This window comes from Pungitius pungitius, chromosome 15, assembly GCF_949316345.1.
Source record: "Pungitius pungitius chromosome 15, fPunPun2.1, whole genome shotgun sequence".
NCBI classification, from domain to species: Eukaryota; Metazoa; Chordata; class Actinopteri; order Perciformes; family Gasterosteidae; genus Pungitius; species Pungitius pungitius.
Window position 1 is genome coordinate 5466408 of NC_084914.1, and position 22839 is coordinate 5489246.

The window sequence follows — 22839 nt, forward strand, 5'->3', positions numbered from 1 at the left end:
CGGGTGCCGGGCCGGCTGCCTGCAGTATATAAGCCACTTCCATGACTTGATTCGTTTACACAACATGCCCAGGAGGAGAATTTGCTGGAGAGGCACTGAGCAACATAGCGAAGCGCTTCATTTTAGTGGGGCCTGATTTATTCTATTCATACAAATTATGTCTGTGACGTTGGATTACATTCAAGGGGAAAAAAATAGATAAGCATTGTGTATAAATCTAAGCATCAAATGGTTTTAAATGTTAGATGTCGGGGGTAGATGGTGGTTGGTTGTTATTTCTCAGTAAACACTAGAAAGGGCAGATAACAGAACACTTAAACTAGTTTGGCCTTGCGAGGATGCTCGTGGAAAAGCCATGAGATCACCAAAATCATCTTAACTGGGGATGTGAAATTGCAAGAGTCAGAAGACATAACATAACTGTTTAGGTAACGGTAAAAAAAACAAAAAAAAAACAAACTGATCCATCAATGTAAGCAATAAAGCTGATTAGCGAAAATAGATGGGAACAATCAGAACAAATAAATAAAAGACGCCTCTTGTTTTTCTGTATTCAAGGGTGCCTTCCCTCCTCATCTGGCCTTGCTTCGTCCCCAAACCAACTACGCACCACTTTAAATGCAAATTGCTGCCTTTTATTTGTGAGGAAGAACACTGACAAGAGATAATCCCTCACCAAGTTGCACCGTCTGGAAAATAACATTCTCCGTGCAAAACATCAAGATGCCAATAGATTGCTTAAGCAACTCGCCACGTTCTAGTTCTGTGAAAATGCCTCTGACAGCATCCGATGCAAGTGTTTTCTGGTGGGATTGGTAATAGACTCGTAACAAATGACTGACGAGTGTCTGCGATAGAAGTCGTCCATAATCCTTTTAGAATCCACGCGTAGCAGCCATAAACACAAAACCTCGTCCCAGGCCCGGATGACAAAGGCGCACATTTAGAACAGAGGCCAACACTGATGTGGCGTGAGGTCACGCCTCTTACCTCGTACTCCTGGGAAAAGCGGAGGCCGTCGTTGGCCTTCAGTCGCTCTATGTGGTCCGCCAGGTCAATGACCGGAATGGGCGGGTGCTCCCTCATTCCTGGGAGAGGAAGAGGAGGAGGAGGAGGAAGAAGAAGAGTGGGGGAAAACAAAGAAAAGAGTGAGATCTAGCTGTTCTTTACATCAAACCTGATGTAGACAAACACTGGTTGGACCACGGGGTGAGTGAGGCTGCCAGTGGGACCATGAGGTGGCTGCGTAACGGTGAGCAGAGTGCACTTTGTTCAACAATGCATGATGAGAGGAAGAGAGGAGAGAATATATATATATTTATATATATATATATATATATATAGAGAGAGAGAGATAGCTATAGAGAGAGAGAGAGAGAGAGAGAGAGAGAGAGAGCACAAGTTAAAACAGGCTGGTGACATTTGGTGATATCGTCATGCTAAGTGAGGTGGACAGAGGTGGGGCTGGCACGTTGATGCACATGAGTGACTGGGTGGGCATGCTCCTGGAGGGAAGCAGGAGGCAGACATCGCTCATTTCTGTGGCAGAGGTGAGGATCCGAGTAGGAACCCACGAGTCTCTACAGATCGGTCACGCTGTCGCTTGCCGGAGAAGGAGGGAAAAACTGACTGGTCACCAGCCAAAACTCATTTCTTTGAAAATCTCTTTCCTTTCAATAGGCTTCTTTCGGGCCCAGCCTGGAGTGCTCAGGGTGGATTAATTTCAACCAGCCCCGCCCGCAACTCACTAGATTTCTCATCGCAGAGTTATTGGATGATTTATTGCTAATCTACAGACACAAATTCCCCCCCCGTGCCTCTGATCTTGGCAAGGCTCTGTGCTTAAACGGATTGCTGGGAACTTCCCTCGTGTGTTAAATGTCAACTATAGATGACACGTGGCGAGGCTCTAAAGTTACGCATATACTTTGTAGACAAAAAGGTCGTATTAACGGTAGTGCCTTCATAGGTCATTGTGTTCAGATGAATGACTGCCGGATGCTGGCTTTTCGCCGCGATGGTAATGCCGCTGTTGGGTAAACGGAGAGAGCGAAGCCATAGATAACGAGGCTAATGCAAAGCAAGAGTAACTGTCCGCACTGCTCATCTATCCATGAAACCATCCAGTCCTCCGCTTTGGCGCCAAAAATGTGTTGTGGGGGGGCTTTGCAGCCAGAGGGAGGACGTCGCTGCAGAGGCTACAAGCTTGTGGGCTACAAGCTTGTTGGCCTGTGATGTCTGTCGGGAATGGGATCGGGAGCGAGTGAGAGAAGGGAGGAAGACTGCATGTGTGGGAAATGCACAGTAGGTGAGAGAGCAGACTAACTTGGAGTGTTGGGGCAGCGATGAGAGCTGGGACCTGCGGAGAGACGAGAGTGAAGGGGGGAGGAAGAAGAACACTCAATCAATGGGGATGTGCTCGGTATCAGACCAGGGCCAAACAGTATCTGCGAATAACCAAGCTGGTTGGAGTGTGCAGCGAGTGTTGTTTGCTCTCTCGGGACAATTCAAGTAGTGTAGTTGCAGCTGTTAAAGAGAAGTGCATACAAAGCCTGACTTTAAAACACTCCTGTGACTGCTCAGGCTGAACCGCACTGCCGAGTACAGGGCACCGCATGTTTAGCAAATGTTCCCTCCATTAGAACTTGTGTGTGCTCTCAGTGTTTTGGCCATCATGTAGGTGGAAATGTTATCCCCTGTGATGAAATGTGAGCGGTCAATTTGGACGGACGAGGGCTTTTCTGTGTATGTACCGTATATGCTTTATCTGAGGTGTCAAAACACAAGGGACCTCAGTGTGGCAGTTGCAAATACTATCTGAACCGGGTCTGCTGAGGACAAACCAGGTCACTTTTTCTCAGGGAACCGCAGGCCCGGCCTGCTGAAGTGCCAAAAAAGGGGCAGCCCGAAGTCTGTCTCCCAAACCAACATGGCGGATACATGAGCTGCAACCGGCAAGACCACTTTGAAACAATCAGAATCAGAGCAGGGATGTTACCCTTCTGTGGGGGGGGGATCAAAGCCAGAGAGAGAGCGAGAGGACAGAGGAAAGGACCGTTCAATATTCGTTTAGCTCAACCTTGGGAGTCTCACACAATTTGACAAGCTAGGCGCAGCCATGGTGATTTTTGATCATCGTCACTCTTCAAGCAAAACAGCGAGGTGGAAAAGGGAGGGAAAGAAAGAGATATGTTTGACATAGGGAGAAAGAGAGAGAAAAGAGATTACCCTACAGGGGGAAATGGAAGAGAAAAGAGGTGCAGCGGGAGAACAGGGCTCATTCAGAGCAGCAACGCTGTTTAATTCCTCTACAGGGGTTCAAAGGGGCTGTGTGTGTGTGTGTGTGTGTGTGTGTACGGCAAATGGGATCTTTAATAACCCGTGAGAAGGGATACACGCACACACAGAAGACGAGCACAAACGCGCGTGCGCCAGGGTTGACATTTTCTCTCAGCTCCATTGTTCCCTCCGCCTGGCTCACCTTGACATCAGAGGCAGCAGGACTCATTACCAGCTAGGAGAAATGAAAGGAGCTCATGGAGGGAGGAGCAGAGAGAACCAGGGGGGGGGGGGGGAAAGAAGGAGGAGATCAGGAGGAAAAAGGAAGAAGGCTGGTACCCTGACACACCCCCCCCCACCCCCCAAACCCCAGGCCACTGCACGTGGATGGAATGTGAATCCCTTCAGCCTGCCTCTGTCTACAGCTGGGCACCATGGTGAGAATGATTGGTTTATTTTCCCTTACCAACCTTTCTTTTTTTTAAATCTGAGGATAAATATAACAGTGCACATGCATTTCCCATGGCGACATCTGCCAAAAACCACTTATACAAAAAATATCCATCAAAGAACAGGAAAGTAGGCGTTGCAGAATCCAATTGCTTATGGAAAAGCTGATTTTAGCTGAAAAAAGGAAACTCCTTCCAAAAAAACCCATTGGAAATACATTACAAAACAATATTAAAGCTATGAGTGTTTTCTTTCAGCATTGAAGATGGGATCATCTGATACAATTTATAAGAGGTTTTTTCCATTTTGGAATGAATCCCTTCCAAGTCCTCGATCACAAAAGCAAAATCATTTTTTTTGTGTGAAAAAAAGCATCGACTGTACGTGCACACCTTCTTAAAATGCACACACTGTACTTCTGTACAGACATATGACAGTATATAACACATACAAATACAGCCAACTTTTCAAACTTATAATAAATTGTGTCCAAGTCGTTATTACAATGAACACGTCATTATGGGAATTTAATGGTATTCGATTCCTCGCAACTAATTGTTCCCACGGTTAGTTGCGAGGACACGATCCCATTCGTCATGAAACCAGATGTTCACTTCATGGCGGCCTGCAGGAAAGCAGAAGCAAAGACAGTGGTTTATTACCTGGGGTCTGGTAGTTGAGTCTTCTCATCTCCACGGGGTCAGAGGAGTTGGCCAGCAGGGAGTCTTTCACCCCGCCTGAATGGTCGTCTTTGGGTAGGGGAGATGCCCTTTTCCTGAGGTGGCAAAAACCAGACAGTACGGGGTCAACCACATCCTACCAGGAGCCACTTATGTGCTTAGTCTACACATCACTGTGGCAACAGTTGTTAAAACGAACTGAAGGGGGAATAGCTAGATGATAAACAAGGATGTTGAAAAAAACAAGCGACCGAAGGAATCACGCATATTTTCACTGCGTGGCATACTTGATGAGGTTAATGATATACTTAGTGGTTCTCAAAAAGTAGTTGTGAGGACCAGTAATTTAAGAGACACTGTGCACCAGTGCATCCCCCCCCCATTATATTCCCAAATGGATTTTAATGTGTTTGAAGAAATGCCATTATTTTCCTGGAGAGGGCTATCCCGGGTTGGTTCGCTGCTGGATAAGTGACAGCTGCTGTGTGGGAATGTGTACACGAGCTTGTGTTCGAGTGTAGCAATGATTGAAATGTGTGATTTTCGCTGCTGTGTGTGTGTGTGTGTGCAAACAACACATTGTGTTTACCGGCTTTCCAGATTGAGATGGGGAAAAAAAACAGGCGGATGCTGTAATTAGCTCATCAGCTGGGTGGCACAACACTGGGTAATTAGACCAGTTCTGCAGCACCTGCACTGCCAGGCCAGGCCTTGCTGATTCTAGCATGGTGCAGAACAGCACAGCACAGCACAGGTCGTCCTGGCTCAGCCCAGACGACCACTGCTTTGTCCATCAGCCGGAGAGAGAGCAGCAGAGAACGCAGCCTGCCTGTATTCTAATGTTCAGACAGCGAGCATCTGTTGACACACGCGCGCGCAGTCACACACAGATGTACGTTTTCCCACCTCCAACTCTCGCTTTCACAACTACACACACTCGCACAAATACACCTGCAGAGTCGCAAGCCTTCTGACTGCAAATGGAAACGGGCGTAAGGAACCATCAGGGCACCCTGTGGAAATTTCACATCTCATTGCACTCCATTTGTAAGTGGCGAGCGCGGGTTTCAGGCGGGAGCGGGGCCTTTCTGTTGAAGCCCGGCGCGGAGGGAATACACAAAGCTGGTGGTGCACACACGGCCTTAAACCGGCACCACCTCAGCCCCCGGGGCTTGGGCCTCACCGACCACCTGTTATCTTATGCTGCGGGGGGGGGCTTAAGCTAATGCTAGCAGCGTGACGGCTAATCTATGACAAGCATCTTTTCCTCTGCAGCCAGCAGCTGAGCCAGAGCGTATCCGGTTTTCCCAGACATCACTGCTGGTGCCAGGCTGGACTGGGGGGGGGGAGGGGGGGGATACGGGTGGGAGGAATAGGCATCTGCAAATGTGTTCTCCACGTCCCTCATCCCCCCCGACCAAATCAGATGTGAATCGCACTTTAGTGCCGGGCTAAAGCAAACATGGCAGCAATCTCAACGGAGTTATTCATCTTATACTAAACGTGAGAGTCGAGACGTGGGAGAATGCAAGTCCGTGCACACGCAGTGCGATTGTAAAGGGAGCGCTTAATGAGGGGAGAACAGGGCCCTTTGTTAAGACTCCTGCCGTGAGGAAGCAGGGACAGAGAGGGGGGGGGGCAAAGGGCTAACAGTGGAGGAATGGAAAATGTCAGCCTGAAAGATGGGAACATTTATTTTTCAGCAGTTTCTTTCTCCATCTGGCATTTCCCTCACAATGGCCCATTCAGCAGCAGGTGAAGCCTTGGCATATTCAGATGAGGCAGCTTCTGAAGGGGCGCGTTGACACTGGCTTGATAATGAAACACAACAGGCACACAAACCAGGGCAGGCAGGATGATCTGAGGAGGAACACTGGCACTAGACGTGGAGCATGCACCGGTACACCCAGGTGACCTGGGGGGATGTGGGGGGGGGGGTTCCTTTGACCCTGGTTACAAAAGGGCTGCAGAGTCAGCTGCTTCTCATGTCTCATAAAACGAGAAAAATCTGATTAAATAGGCTTCTTTTTATATATATTTTTTGTGTGTAATGCCACAGCTGAGAGGATGCTGACAATGCAACCCTAAAAAGATGACGAATATGTTTCACAACACAAATGGAAGGGACTCGGGCGGTGAAAGATGAGGTTGTGTCTGCTGTAACAGTACCCACCTTTCCTGTTTGCTGCTTTCACAGAGAGCGAAAAGAGACAGGGGAGTATTAAAAGGTAATTGTTATCACCATGGAACTTACTGCTTTGAAATCCAGAACTATTTTCTGAGCACTTAAACCAGTTCTTCCAACAAAAGAAAGTCACAAGCGCAGCATAGAAAGTTATCTAAACACTCACAGGAGACTTGAGGGTAACCTCATCATTGTTCACTGCTCCTACCGGTCTCTCGGCAAAATACGCAGGCAGCAATGACAACCCGAGGTAGAGTGCGATTATTCCTTTGCACAGTGAAAGGAGCACACCGCCACCTCCCAGCAGTCTCTCCTGTCGATTTGTGTCTACATGGAGAAAGAGCTTCCAGACAGAGGAAGCGCTACTCAGCAGCGAGCTGTCTCGAGGCCTATTATTAACCAGTCCCTTTGTAAGTCTGGCAGAGAACGCAGCCACGCAGCAGTAGATGGCAGCTCGGAGAAGAGGAGCTGTATGATGTGAACGGGAGAATTTGAAATGGAGCCATCGGGAGAAGATGGACTCAATCGGTCTTCTTCCCATTTGACGGTATTTTTTTAGGGTTTTTGTGGTCAAAGCAGCTAAAATTGCTGTGATGCTGTGAGACGGCTAAAGGACGCGGCTTGCTATTTAACTATGCAGCAATTTCATCAACACCAACTTATTTCATCGATTAAATATTGTTCAATTGTATAGCTGTTGCTGCTTTTTTTGGTCCCTGTGGTCCCTCACTATATTTGAATGCTTTTTGAAAATGTATCTTAAGCTGTTTGGTCAATCTTTATGTACATAATTATGTATAGATTTCTCTTGTTGGACTGTCCACTTTGCTGCAGTGGGCTTGCAAATGTCCTCACTGTGAGACTACTAAGGACTGCCTTATTTTATTATCTTGAATAAAAAGACATTCGCTCCAATAAACAATTTAAATCTGCAGAGGTATAACACAATACAAAAGTAACCAATCCAACAAGTTTAGTTGGAGTGAAAATGTGGCCGTATGATTTTATTTGATAATAAAAATTGACAAATCATTTCAACTTTAGCGCAGTGGCAGCTGAAGGGCTTCTAAGAGATATTGACTGAGCTTAATCCCTCAGATGCCTTCTGTTTCTTATTTGAAATGACCAACGATGTTGGCCAAAACACACTTCTCACTCCTAACTAAAGGTTTTTGACAGCCGAGCTGTGCTTTTCATTAGGGAGGCAATGTCAGCTGCTATTTGGGCCAAAAGCTTTTCGGGAGGAATGAGGATTTTCTGAAGAGAGCATCCAACCCATCTTGTCATACTGTATATTATGGTAAGGGTGTGTAATATTACAGTTTGGTGTGTGAGCAGCATGTTGCAGTAGTAAGTCCTGATGCAACCAAAAGAAACAAGTGCCTTCTGACACAAACACAGAGGAGCACGACGGAGAACAGCCTCTTACTTCTTAAAGAGCAGGATGGCAATGACGATGATGATGATGAGGACCACAGCCAGCACTGGGCCCATGACCCACAACATTTCGGGTTGCTCCGTTCCCTGAGACATAGTTGTTGTGACCTGGATTGGATCCGAGTAGGGACTGGCTGAAAATGTCATCTGTAAGCGATAAGAAGAGAGCAGAAGAAGTGCAGGTTTGTGAGAGCCGTCGCTTCAAAGCTATAAGATGTTTCACTTCTCACTTAAATATATAACAGGGTTAAAAAATTCCTAAAAAGCCAAAAACAGTCCAAAAATTACATGGAAATGAGATGAAAACATTATGTTTAATGTCAGGGTAGATTAATAATCATAGAGGAACAAGTCTCGGATGATATTAATTTAGTTGAAACTTTTCAGTTGGCTTTCTATATACTATATTCTGTATACTAGCTTGGTGAAGAACATTACATAAAAACCTTCAAGACATAGACTAAAGGAATGTTTCTTGAAGAGGCTTACATTGAAAAAGCATAGAGGTTATATGTTTCCCTTCCATACATTTGAGAAGTGGCAAACATTTTGCAGACAATGACAGGCAAGCTGGTCAACCTCTATTTCTTAAATTAAAGAAAAAATAACATAAATCGTGGATTTTGTAGTTTTTTCCGTAGCTGATGTAGGAAACTTTGAACTATGAAACACATAATAAATAGCGCTACGTTTACCTTGAAAAGAAAAATAATAAAATGGTTTCCTTTACCCTGAGAAACAAGCCATTTCATGCTTGTAATGGGTCACAGCTCAAGGATGCAGCAGAGAAAAACAACTCGACTCCCAAAAATAATAACCTTTTTGGCTTGTGAAGTAAGTGTTGTTTCTATTAAAGCACTGCATGGTGTTCATGACAGAGCAAGTGTGAGACAAGAGTGAGAGCGGCAGAGACAGAAAGGCGGGGATGAGTGTGCAGGTCCCCTGGCCGCTGAGATAAATGGGGGCACAGGAGAGGACTCATCTCTTCTTCATTAGTGTTCACACCGTGACGGAAGAGGAGGAGGAGGAGGTTAGGGTGCGTTTCCACCTTGGTTGTAAATGAGACATCTCAGCGCTCCTTTGTCTTCAGACGAAAGCGTGGGGGGGAGGGGGGAGGGGGGCTGTGTGAGTCTGCCTCTGAGGTAGTGGGTGCATGGTGACGCAGTACAACGTCTAAAGGAGGCGGGGGGGGGGGGGGGTCAACTGCACGGTAGCAAGGTGACGGATGAGAATGAGAAAAGGGGAGGATCGAAGCATCCGCCGTTAGTGCTCAGCGGGCCTCCTATTGAATGAAGATGGGAGATACAGGTTCTGGAGGTGGTGGTGGGGGGGGGTTGCAGAAGGGCATGGTTGACAGATCGCAGCCCCTCGAAAGGAATTGGGCTCCCAGCATGCAGAGGGAGTGGCGGGGCGGCAGGCAGCAGTAATCCGGATCATTAGCCGCACAGCAGCTTGCTCTTCGGCGCCCAGGCAGATATTAATTGGAAAGATAAGCTGAGATGAGCTCAAAGAGCGCTGCGTTCTGTCATATAGTTCTGTTATCTCTCATACTCTTGGGAAACTGCCGAGAAAATGTACAGTACGGGTGTGTGAGCGTCACAGCGTGTCACAGTCGCGTGCGCACACAACAGCGCGCTCGATTGTTATTGGGTACGATTCACATTTTCGTATTAAAGCAGCCATGTTTTTCCACTTTCCGTCTTTGTCTTCATTCACACACGGACCCACAACCAGGCACATGAGGCCTGGTTCTCTGCTGTTCTGTGTGCCTTTGGGAAGAAGCTATTATCTACAAACAAAGAGAAGCGGCGCAGCGGTAGGACACCGCTGATGTGAAGACGCCACAAGGCTTCCTGTTCCTTCGGGAGGGCCCATAAAAAGGCTGTAGGATGTGGCCCTGCAGGGGGTCCTGGGAAAAAAAAACAACTTTTTTTTTTTTCACCGTAGTGTAACAAATGATTGCGGCTGTGCTTTCAGTGAAGGATAAGGGAGCAAAAGCGAGAGGAGTGGGACGAACAAAAAGAGAGGGCTTTTTGTCCGTTGGTCACGGCGAAGTACTGGGATCATCCATTTGAACGGCCCTAATATCTGATAAAAGCTCAGTCACGCATCTCCTAATGCCTCGCACAGTGGCATCACAATGGAGCAGTGGAGGAATGTCGGAGCCTGAGAGTGAGTGAGTCAGAGACATAAAAGCAATTAAATGTGTGCTGTCAGTGGATGTGCATGTGTACATGCACACAGACACGGGCAGGTGTGTGCACGTGAAGGGCCAAGGTCTGCAGAGTATTGATAAAGTATCAACGTAAATAATAGTCAGGCTTTGCATTTTTAACCTCAGCCGACAAACACTTTGATCAATTGAAAGTCTCAACTGTAAATGACTGGCCACAATTGATTGGAATTACGGTTGGACAGCTAAAGGGAGACCTGAGCTTTCACGACTTCTTATAGAACCGCTGTCCCGACTGAGAAAAGACACATGAGGCTTGCAGATCATGCGTACACATAGCGACTAAGGATTACCCCTGAATGAACATACTCCCTCACAAAGGTACCCGAGTGCATCCGCCAGCCAAAGAGGAAGTGTTTGGTGTGAGCATTCATTGTTTATTTTCAAAGATCCTCTGAGCCTCCCCGGGTGTGTGTGTGTGTTTGTCTAGGTATCACTCGCTGAGAGCGTGTATGTATGATTGCAAGTGTTTGTCAAAGACAAAAGAGAGAGAGAGTGGGGAATGAGAGAAGGTAATGAGTAAAGAGCCAGTGAGGGCAAGGCAGAGGATGTAGTAGCAGTATATATACCGAGTCAGCCATTTGGCCCGTGGGCTGCACGCCCCCCCCCCCCCCCCCCCGCTACCCTTCCTCCACCCGAGAGCGACACAGGCGCGTTCATTTCGACTCGGCGCTGACCCCGCCAGCTCTGCGTCTCTCCAAAAGTGGCTGAAATGAGCCGGGGGGGTCGAGCACCAGACAAACAAAACAGGCAAAGACGGCGCTACGTGTCAGGCCGCGTTCCCCGGAGAGGCCGGGGGGGCCCCACACTCTCCTCGCTGCTGCGTGACACGGGGAACAAAAGCGAGATGGTGCCGAAGGAGGGCAAGACAAAAGAGAGAGAGAGAGAGAGAGAGAAGGTGTAAGTACGCCTTTATCTAAAAAAGGAACAGAAATGTGGCCGGTGCGATGATCCTTCTCATTCCAGCGGTCGTTCTCCCTTCTGCTCTCATTTTCCTCCTCCACTGCATCGACCCTCACGTGCCCTCTTGCCCTCCCCCCGCCCCCCCCCCGGAGCACCGCACTTCTCCATCTCCGGGCAGAATAGCGAGCGTCCACATATCTAGAGGGAGTGCTTGAGGGAGATCCCATCAATGTTGTCTGCATTCCTATTAAACTTAAAAACTTCGGCTTGAATGTGCTTATAATCTCTGCGAGAAAAAAAAAAAGAAATTGCGTTTTCATAATCCTTGCTTGATATTTTCAAGGAAGCCAGTGTTCCATTTTAAGGGGTGTTTTGAGCGCAGAGCACCAACAGAATTAGTTCCACAAAGCCAATGTCTCTTGAGTGAGTAGAATTTAAATGCCTGAATAACACTGAGCAAAAAGAAGAAAAACGGTGGCACACACACACATTCTTTCTACCCGACAAGTGCACCTCTTGCTTATCAAAGGAAGGAGCACCAGTTCACTCCAGCTTCACAGGCGGGACGGGTCAGAAGACAAAAAAAAAATATGTTGCTTCCTCTTTTCCTCTCTCCGACACCTCCTCTCCTCTCCCCATTACACAATATTTCATGCTACCTCCCTCCCTCACTCACTCTCTTCTTGCATTAAATGATACTGTTTATACACACCCAGCATCTATCATCCCATTTCACACTTCCCCCGGCTTGTTTATCTGCCTTGGGTGCTGGGGAGACATGAAGGCACCCTCTCTGCTTCTCTGCTTCTTCCTCTCACTCTCACTCTCTCTCTCTCTCCCTCCTTCCTTCTCTTCTTCTCTCCTACCACTGCCGGCTGCTTGTGGCCCGTTGATACATACGACGGCTTGTTAAGCCCTGGCGGTGCTGTTTGATCTACGCTGAGGGACTTTGGGTGGCGGCAAGGAAGTGTAGTAAAGACACAAGTCATTTGCTTCAGTACTTGTTGTCTTATTCTCCCGGGTCTGGTGAAGATCCTGCTGGAGGCAGCTTCTGCCAACTGCTCGCTGCACGCTTTACCTTCTGTGGACATTTGTGCTTGGTAATAAACGTTTGCGAGCGGCGCATTGGGGGCAACAAAAACAAACACTGCGGCGGCTTCCCAGAGAGCGCGGTTGGGGGATTTGTGCGGCGATCAAGGACAGACGCCTTTAGTCACGTCCTCAGAATTCCGTGTGTTTTTGTTCACGCAAAGAAAGCAGGTTACGGGGAGAAATGAGGACATCGCGATGTTCACATGCAGTGCAGTAATGTTCCTACTGTAAAGTGTATTTTTTAAAATCAAGGACGGCATATTTCGAGATCATTTGATGCCGCAGAGTCACGTCTCGGTCTTTTCTTCTCTTCAGCAGCAGATGCCAACTTATTCAGACGTTTTCAGTCTTGCAAGTCTAACTGTATATAATTATTTACTGTACAAAGATGCACTGCAGCGAGGAACAATCTTTTCTTTAATCTCTTACAATGTCTTCGCCCTGCACTTGTGCACATCAGAACACTGCAGGAGTTACCCCAAGAAAGGGAAGGAATGAATTCAGCTGTCTGGTTCGCATGACGTTCCAAAGATGAGATAATCGCAGGTGTCAATAACTAGGTTACTGAAGGGAAGGTAAGCACACTGATTGACTCGCCCTGTGAGTGGAGCCTGATTAACGCAAGCGAGTTAGTCTAAAGGTGGGAGGGGGCTACACAGTTTAAGGAGGGGGAGTTGACAGAAAAAGACAAGTCTTGAGCGTCACCGATCACCAAGCGTGCATGTCGGGCAGGTGCAGTGACAGTGTTGTGTGCGATGGGGTTTAAGCATTTCCTTTGAAGTCAAGTGTATCATGGCTGCCCACTGTAGCCTCCTCTGCACCTCCCTCCCCCTCTCAGAGCGAAGGAGTGGGGGATTACTGAGGGGGTGGGGGATGTGGGGTGGGGGGGGGGGGCTTTAGAGACATTTAAAGCAGCATTTCAAGGGAATCAGGCCTGCTTTAGAGACTCCCCAGGCCACATGACCGGGCCTTCCTCCTAACTCCAGCCACGATAATCGATCTCCTCTGCTCTCTTCACGGTCAAGGAATATAGGGAGAAGGAGAGTGTGCACAAAATAAAAAGAGCTGAGAGAGAAGACAAATAGGGGAAAAGTCTGGGATTGGGTTTTGGACATCGCTCTCTCACGCTCTCTCTCTCTGTGGTTTCCCCATGTCCCAGCTACTGAATATGCATGTTCCGGGAAGTGGAGAAGCCCGGAGCAATAGCGGACTCTCATCCTTCCTGCAGTGAAGTTTACCCCAGACCGTTCGACAACTGCATTGTGCCTCCACGGAAAAAAAGTTGAGTTGTGTGTAAGCATTGTTAAGAAATCCGCGCGAGGCCCTGCTGGCTGCCGTAATGGCCAAGCCCGGTCTGTGATGTCATTGCTGACCGACAAGGGAGTCGTAACGACAAGCTGCAATGACTTTTAGACGTGGCCGCACTAAAGGGGACGGAAAGTGGTAGTAAAAAAAGGAAAACAGTTTGGCTTGCCTGTGCCATTTTGGTAACGATTGAGGGTCAGCATGGTAAGAGTCACTGATCTACACCCACTCACCCAGAAAAAAAAAAAAAAAAACATGATTTGTGCTGTCAGTCAATGGTAAGTGAATGAAGGTTGTGATCAATGCATGCCTCTTACATAATTAGCAGTGCTGTCTGTTCCTTCGAATCTGAGCACTGCCACGACAAAGCAGAGGTACTCCTGCGAGCTGGTGAGCGGCTTGTTGATGAAGCCGTTGTACATCTTCTCGTCCCCCACGGTGAAGGCGGGGGGCAGTGAGGCCAACTTGGCAGCGATGTACGGCTGGGAGGAATCCAGGTGACGGCGGCGCCTCAGGACGGGGCCTTCACTGGACTTGAGCAGCTGTGAGCACATAGAGAGCAGCGGTTGAGGGTAAGGACCTGACCTCAGATCGCCTTTATGAGAAGAAATAATGAGTAAAAGCACTAGCGAAATAGCAAATAACAACACTTCCAAATCATATATAATGAAGCCAAAATGCCCTTTGCTCAGTAATATAAGTTTGCAAACAATGCAGCCAAGTTATGAAGTGAGCAATTAGCGCTTGCCTCCAGCACACAATCTCAGCATGACTGCCAGCCCGCTTGATAAAGGAGCAAGAGCACACTGTGAGCATTGTGCTGCATACAGCAGCATTTTGTTTTCCGTCAGTGATGTCTTGTGTGCTCCTGCAGATGTAGCTTTATTAAATCATTATGTCAGAGGGAGGAGACAATGGCCTGCTTAATGGTTAATGACTGAGGGAGTCCCATCTCTCTCACTCTCTTGGTCTCTTCTGCTATTTCTTCAGGGAGCTTGCACAATAGCGATTCAAACCAACGAGCCTTGCAGTTTACTTAAAATATATGCTATTAATACTTAGGCATGTAATTTAGCTTCGATTCTCTCGGGAACAACAAAGACCTTTATTCAATGGAATAATGAAGCAGTCATACATCTTCATCCTCATTTGAATATCGTATGTAAAACTTTGTTTGGAGAAGCCAAATCCTGACTATTAGAACTAGAGAAATGTGAGTGTTGAGCAGTTATTCATAATTACTGTCCTAATATGTTAATAGCCAAAAACGATTTAGATGACTCTTTGTATTCTTGAGCAGATGGGTACTGGCCGCAGACCTGGCATCCAATCAGGAGACATTCCCCACCTGCCCAGAGTGAGTCATTGCCGAAAATCTCTCTGCCCCGCAGCCCCACCCTGTCCCTTAGCGCTGGAGGGTAGGGCTAATTAGCTCCAACAGTGACTTCCTACCCAGTTGGAAGCAGAGACGCCGTGACCCGGCACATTAGCATACCAGCCACCAGCTGGCACTCACCTCGTCCAGGTCCATCTCGTCTGGATTCTTCCACCGCCGGGTTGACTGAGACACCGGAACCACCACTATGTAGTACCACCTGCCAAGGAAAGTAGAGCTTACGTAAAGAGAGCCGGGATCAAAGCGGGCCAAGCGCATTATTAACACAGACAGAAACATTTAGCAAGACATACTTTCGCTGTGAGGCTCGCTGGGCTGAATTCAAAACTTAAGTGGTACACAAGCGGGTCCCAGCAAGGTCAAACGCAGGCGGATTGGCACTGCGTTCTCCAATTAATGGCTAATCACGAAGAACATCTGCCATGTGGACTGGAACAAACACTATTCCAGTGAGATGAGCCTTCAGCTCATAGTGATCCCCACAGGATTCCTTAGGTTAATAGGACCAGCTATGTGTAAACTTGTGCGAGTTCTCTTACTGCCATCATTTAAAAAAAGAATGAAAATAGAAGGAGAAGGAAGACATCAGAAAGATCTTCAGGTTGGGGTCCAACTGAGGAGTAAGGAAACAAATGGAGGAACATGCCTGTTGGTACACAATGTACAAGCATGTCTTTATTTATGTGCTGGCTCTCTGCTGCTGTTTCTCTCATGTTCTCCCCCAGTCTCTCTACTCTCAGCTCAAAGCGCCCCCCCCCCCCCCCCCCCCCACTGCGGCATTCAACCACTTGTAAAATCAGCTGCTGCTGACAGGGAAAGCAGCTGCCTCTCTCGCCTTCTCTCCAGGCCTCAACTTTGTGATTTAACAGTCAGCCAAGTCTGGGATTGGTAGGAGACATGTATAACTAGACTCTTCAACCCCCGCCCCATCCACCCTTCCCCCCCCCGCACCCCCCGCCCACCTACACACACACAGGCCTCCTCTCTCCCATCCCCAATCGCATGCGCTCTTACCCTGTCAATCTGAGCTGGAGCTTGGCCAGCCCTGACAGCCTTGTAATCTTTTTACCAATCAACCCTGTGAACTCTCCTACTCAGACGTGTCAGTAAGTGCGCGTCTGAAGGAAAGGCTACACTCGCCCAGGTTGACAATTTGAGGCAAAAGATAATACAGCTCCACATGATGTTAAAAGCATCGATTATCATCAGCCGGCGGGTCATGAAGTCGGCTCAGATTAAAAGTTTCAGTTTTAAGTTTCAAAATAGGATTAGTATTGATCTGATAAACGCAAGTGGGCCACCCGTGTTGCTGTAAGTAATGTTGCTGCATTAGGCAAAAAGTGATGTTTATACATTGGTTCTTTTTGTCAAGATAAATTGTTGAAATGTTGAAACCAATCAACACAAAAATGATTCAGTGATTTAATTGCCGCACCATATTTTTCGGCACATTCTATTACTAACAACCAGCAATAATATGGGTCCCATATCATAAGACACTTTAATGATCTCTGATTGAAAGCTTGGTCACTGCAGCAGCCAAGAATCAAAACATAATTTATTCTTCATGCTAATTCGGGAAAACTCAACTACTGGCTCATACTAATTATTATCTACAGCTGGCTTTAATGGGCCTGTGTGCACACTTCCAGCTGCACTGACCTGACGCGCGTCGTAGTCTGGACACTGGGCAGGTTGATGGTCATCTTGCCGCCCTGAACCTGATGTGTGCTGGGCTTGGTCTTGATCAGGTCTGGGGCGGTGCGGATGGACACCTGCTGCTGCAGACCCCCGGCAATGTTGCCCCTGCTCGTCAGCACAAAAGAGTAGTCTGTGTCCGGCTGCAGCTGCGCGATCAGCTTCCTCTTCAGGTTTCCCTGCACTTCCACGCTTTGCTGGTTGTACAAGATCTGCGAGCGCACGAGGGAAAACAGATGTAGTATTTTAACTCCCTTTAAAGCACACAAAGACGCACACATGGATAGAATCAGTCGGTCCTAAGGGAGGCAGCCATCTCATCATGTGCTCCATTGTCACACTGTCCATCGGTGCATACTCGATAGATTTTCACACTTCAGATTGTCTTTGCTCCATTACCTTGGAGTGGGAATTGATATAATATAATTCTGACGGATGATTACAAGTCACAAAGCCTGGATCTGGCCATTTCAATGTATTAGTGCAAAGTCAGTGCATTACACCTGGTTGAATGTTGCTGCAATAAAATGATGGTACCAATATACGCAAAGTGCCCGTTACAGTAATACGTTTCCAATGAATAAATTATGAGAAATTATTTTACCATTGTTATATTGTATGTGATTTAAAGTGATACATACAGTATATGACACAGTTAATGTAAAGTCTATCTACATGTATAGAAATTAAAATTGAAATGTTGTCACTGACCTTGAAAGGCACCTGGGATTTGTAGTTTATCGGCAAATCCCAAGTGAGGAGGACCGAAGTTTTCATGACTGCTTTGACACCAAAATTCAGGGTGGGAAAATCTAGAGTGGGAAAATGATTCAAATCTCAACAAGTCATCCTGTACACCACAGATTGTGATCATTGTAATACAATTTCACACTACTGTAGAGCATATTCCACGGCGATACCTTACTAAAGTTGACCAGCCACAAGGGGTAGAAAGAACATCAACAATCATTCACGCTTGGTTATGGATCACACAAAAATAGCCTTCATCTCCCTAAGCCCACTTGGTTTATTCCACCCTGTTCGCAAGGACACATGCGCATCAGGCATCTTTGTGATCCTGTGGCAGTGGGAATGGCAACATGTGTCTTAAAACTAGACGTCTCTCCCAGCTCAAGATAAAAATGAGAAATCTTACATGTAGAACATTATAAAAATGCGTGAGGAAGTTCATGCTGGGTATGCAGCAGATTTGTGCCTAATGGGTGGGAGGATGAGGGGGCATGGTAATGTGACTGTAGCGTGTAATGAGATTAGCACTCTATGAATCAATAAACACAGCAGTGTACTGTACCGAGTGGCGGGGGAGAAAGAGGGGGAAGTGATAAAGACAGAAAAAGAGCTGTATATGTAAATGCAGATGCTCACTAATGTCATGGGCAAAGTTTGGGGAGTGTTATGTGTGCCTGTGCTAAACATTTCAGCCACGGCTCCTACCATTGGACATGGTCCTGCTCTGAATGCTGGGGCTGAGGGGCCCCCCGCCCTTGCTGGTGAACGCCTGCACGCGGATGTCGTAGGTGGTGTCCGGGTTCAGCCCCTGGATGGTCATGTGCGTGTCGGCCGTGCGGTTTGTGCTGTTCTGCTGGCTGTTGATGTCCCTGTACACAACCGCGTAGTACACGATCTTCCCATTCCTTTCGGCCACCAGGGGGGGCTCCCACGTCAGCTGGGTGCTGGACTGGGTCAGGCCCGTGACTTGGAGGTTGAACGGGAAGCCCGAGGGCACGTCTTCCGGGGTGCTGATCTCCTTCACGTAGGCCTCGCCGATCCCTGCGCGGTTACGGGCGCTGAGGCGGAAGACGTAGGTGGCGCCCTTGTGCAAACCGGTGGCGGTGTAGTGGTCGTCCGTCTTTCTCAGCTCGCGGGAGACGAAGGGTTCCTCATCGGTGCGCTTGTACTGCAACTGGTAGCCCATCAGCTCGCCCACCATTTCCTTGGGCGGCTGCCACTGGATCAGTGCCGTGTTGCCCATGGTGGTGCTGATCATCATAGTGGGCTTGCCGGGCACTGAAAAGGAAGATCCAAGTTGAAAGTACCCTCAAATTTGGGGAAAGCTTGGTATTTGTTTTTGGCGAAGAGTTAGATGAGAAAGTGTGTATCTACAGTACATGTTGAAATATGGTCTGGGTGTTGAGGCTAACATACATATAAAAATAAAAATTCCCGTCACGTCTTCTCATCAGTTCTAAGCCTTAAACATAATACCATATTATTCACTGTGAATACATATCCTGTGTTTTGCAGGAGAACTCTGACCTGCACCAGTGGTGGTGATGACTTTAGCTTTGCTACGAGCTCCGTCTCCCTTGGTGGTGTACGCTGCTACAGTGACAGAGTAGGTGGTTTCAGAGTGCAGTCCACCAATAATGGCCTCCTGCAAAATGGAAAAATCCCAAGGTCAGAGTTTAAAAAGGAATCAGTGAGTCTGAGCGAGACCGCCTCGACGGCAAAAAAAACCAACCAAACAAACCCCTCACACAAGCTCCTATCACCTTATAAATCACACACGGCACCAGAATAACCCCATACGAGATTTAACCCTCTGTGGAATCCACTTGTAGTATGTTGAACAATTTGCCCATAATATTAAAACTAAATGTGAGCATTTTACAGAGGAAGGTTTTGAAGGCACGCAAACAGGACCAGGAACTTTTCTTGGTCAAGAAAAACTCCTGGACCCGACGGTAGGTCACACTCTGAACCCAAAGAACCAACATCCACATGAACAAGAACGTCACCAGTGTATCAGTGTTCATGTCTGCTGCATTGATAAGCATGAGATTATACCCAGACTGTGGCGAGTGTTGTAAAAACACCACTTAATAAATAAAAGATAAACATACAAATGTTACACATTCAATTTTCTTATTAGCTAAGTTCAAGTCTTGGTATATATGTTCCTCTGCATTTCAATGCCAGTTGGTTTAAACAGTCTCATGAACACAGAAACACGAAGGTGGTCGAACAAACAGACAACAGTCAAAAAACGACAAGCAACTGAGCTAACGCAGTGTTATTGGAAACCCGCTGCAGTGCTGGCACTCACTTCACCAGACTGCATCCGTCTGAATAAAACCAAACGCACCCACACACGCTGGAATTAAACACTCTGAGCTTGCACAAAGCTCATTGGTAAACAGGCATATGTGAATACTCATACCCGCTGATGCATATGCACTAAATATAAATACACACACTAAAGTCTGCATGCACGTAGAGGAAAAAAAAAACTAAAAAATGTTGGAGCAAACAATGATGAACACAGACATTTGCGCACACACTCAATACCAGGAAGAAATGAATGCCCGAGGCTGGAACACACATTCTTCAGTTGTGTGTTGACTGGGGCCACTGGGAGGACGAACACACCGAAGCCCACGAGCCTTCCTGCCGGAAACCCCGCGCAGACTTCTCAAGCTCCTCGTGCGGCTTTGCCCCAACAATGTTTCTCTATCTAATGAAGGTTTCATTCCCTAATCATTGAAGAACCTTCCATGGTCTACATAAGCCAGCTTTGTTTGACAATGCTTTTCACCGCCTCTCTCTTTAAGGGACATTTGGTGCTCCCCTTACCAGCATTAGAAAATGCTAAATTGCTGCATCATAAAACCATTTTAACTTTATGGAAAAAGTCGTATTACTTTAATCATACAAAATGGCTTTAACAGTCTCAGCAGTAGCAGCCGTTAAGATCTTTTCCCCTATTTTGGCAAGGTCAAATTGGGTCTAGTAACCCTTTTTAAACTCAGCAGAAATAGAAAAAGCAAAGCTTTAAAGTTTCCTTCAGAGCAAACGCTTAGAGCAGCACCAAAGGGCATTACAGAGATTATCAAGTCTTCTAGTTATAGAAATGGATTCTTCTCTGCAAGCCTCCCTACGCTACTACATCCCAACTTGGAAAGAAAGTGTCAGAGGGACAATGGGCAGCGTTATCTAAGTAAATATATATATATGCTCTAGAGCTTGCTGGAGCACAGCGTTTTATGTGGCCCTTTAAGTCGTGATTCACATGAAAAATAGCATACTCATCTAAAATCCTACTCTCTCTGAATGTGCCATGGGTCAAAAGGAAATGCTAATGTTTTCGCTGTTGACATCTGTCTGTGGCGAGTCACACTGCATTAGTTACCTGACACACAGGCCGCTATTGCCAAAGCATGGCTGCTAAAGAAAAATAAAGATGCGTGAGCAGATGTCTTCCTCTGACAGCGTCTGTCAGGTGCTAATCAACACATTAAGAGCCCAGGGAGCGGAGGCACGACTGACTCATGCCATGTGGGTGTAGCTGATGGAATCTGGCTGGATTCCGTGCACAGAGATGTTGGTCTAACAGGCTGTTACAAAATAAATATAATGATCTTCAAACATCCCACTTTTGTAAAGAAAGAAAACATCCAGAGCTGATGTAGACAGCTAACCACCTGCAAATCAACACTTGCAGCTGGTCCCTGGATTGATTAACCAGTTCTTTATGTTTAATAATATAATAATAACAACAACAAGAACTTCTTTGCCCCCTTGGAGTGCCGATTACAGAATTTCTTACCCTGATTTCTTTTGAATTTCTGACTAGGAACAGTGAGCGGTGCTGTATTTCTGCTGGTGTGATCGGACATCTCGGAGGTAATAAGCCATAACAAAGGGCTGCGTGACAGCCAGGGAACAGCGAGCTGCCATGCAGGCAAATGAAAAGAACATGATAAGCTAGTGGCAATCTTTGAGATGTGTGGTGCAGATAAAACCCACAGCTCCTCTACTCAGATATACATGTCATCTGGAACAGGGGGGGGGAGACAGCTGGTTAGGCAAGCCTGATTAATGCCGGCGTCACCCTGTGATGGTGACACACAGCCTTTGACTGGCCCGGGGGGGTTTTTCGTATGGTAAAAATGCTTGAATATAAGAAAATGCTTAGTGGTTGCGGTAGCTCCTGGAGAACATCACTCTCACACACATACGTATAAAAACATCTGGAACCATTAGGAAACGCATCTCTTGCTGTGGTTGTGATTGGGTTACGATCTTCCCCGAGGATTCCCTCCGAGTGGATGGCGAGCAAAAAACAAAACAAAAAAACAAACCACACGCAACTCGTTATCTAAACACACCAAGCACACACAGCACCCCCAAATGGCTCGAGGGGAGAAGAGCCTGCCCTGCAAGCCAACCCAGCAGCACACATGGGGGTTACTCACATGCTCGGTGGACTCCTCAATATTCCACTGATGGGAGAGAAGACACAGGACACAGGATGGGGGAGAGAAATGAGTCAGGGACAACACAACAGGAAAAAAAGCACTTGTCTTTTTTTCACTCAAAGACTGATGATTGTTGGTGTCAACATGCAGTAGAAAAAAAAAAACGGAGGGAGAGATTGTGATGGAAGTGAAGGGGTAAAAAAATGAGGAAAAAAAAAGCAGAGATGAGCAGCATGAAACAAATTTGGAAGCCGAGTTGAGCAATGGTTGTGAAATTCATTATTGTTTTGAATGCACTGCCTTGTTTCTCATTTGCCTATAAATCCAATAAAAAAAAGCTCTCTTCCTTAATCAAGGAAAACATCCATGCCGTATGATAACTATCTCATGGTGTACATAATGCGGAAAATATGCAGAATCTTTGAAGCATTTCCTCCTTTCAGAAATGGAGGGAGGGCCATTTATTCATTATATTTCAATATGTTTTCAAAATGTCCCCCTTGCTCACTGTGCAGGGCCAAGTGATTCCTGAGGGAAGTGAAAGCTCATTCTGTGCCGCCGGGCTCCGTCGGTGCCGAGCGTGAAATCCTATTACCGGCGCTGCTTTACCAGCCCTGTGACATCAAGCCCCATCGGTGCAGAACGCAACTGCTGGTGTTTACCAGCAACCTCGCAAGCGCAGTCCAGCTCCAGCTGACCGGTCCACTGATGGGTGGTTTGGCTGATAAGGGGCATCAAAGATGGTGACGCTGACGCGCGGGGGCACAATGGAGCGGGAGCCGGGGGTCGAGGAAGAGGGGCGGGTGAGGGTAGTGTGCAGCTGCGACGAGAGCCGTGGTGGAGCGAGGGAGACTGGGAGAGGGATTCGAGCGGTGATGGGAAAGTCAACAGAATCCTCTAGTTGGAAGGTTGTTGTTTACCTACGTTACTAATTATATTACTATCATTATCAAATCATGTTT

At 47.1% G+C, this 22839-nt stretch overlaps 1 protein-coding gene across 7 annotated transcripts in view; it reads right to left on the minus strand.

Moving 5' to 3' along the window:
• The window catches only part of LOC119209392 (receptor-type tyrosine-protein phosphatase F), a 133578-nt gene that overhangs the window by 16710 nt on the left and 94029 nt on the right, over positions 1-22839 (minus strand). For 3 of the 7 annotated variants that reach the window (XM_062557555.1, XM_062557560.1, XM_062557559.1), the window contains 12 exons: positions 21875-21901; positions 18936-19053; positions 18114-18686; positions 17370-17470; positions 16623-16870; positions 15081-15159; positions 13882-14106; positions 8024-8178; positions 6583-6597; positions 4392-4504; positions 2327-2359; positions 991-1088 (listed from right to left, as the gene is read on the minus strand). In XM_062557555.1, coding sequence (XP_062413539.1) covers positions 991-1088; positions 2327-2359; positions 4392-4504; positions 6583-6597; positions 8024-8178; positions 13882-14106; positions 15081-15159; positions 16623-16870; positions 17370-17470; positions 18114-18686; positions 18936-19053; positions 21875-21901 — 1785 coding nt within the window. The remainder of the gene's footprint in view (positions 1-990; positions 1089-2326; positions 2360-4391; positions 4505-6582; positions 6598-8023; positions 8179-13881; positions 14107-15080; positions 15160-16622; positions 16871-17369; positions 17471-18113; positions 18687-18935; positions 19054-21874; positions 21902-22839) is intronic. The other 4 variants (XM_062557561.1, XM_062557556.1, XM_062557557.1 and 1 more) reach the window with 4 other exon arrangements.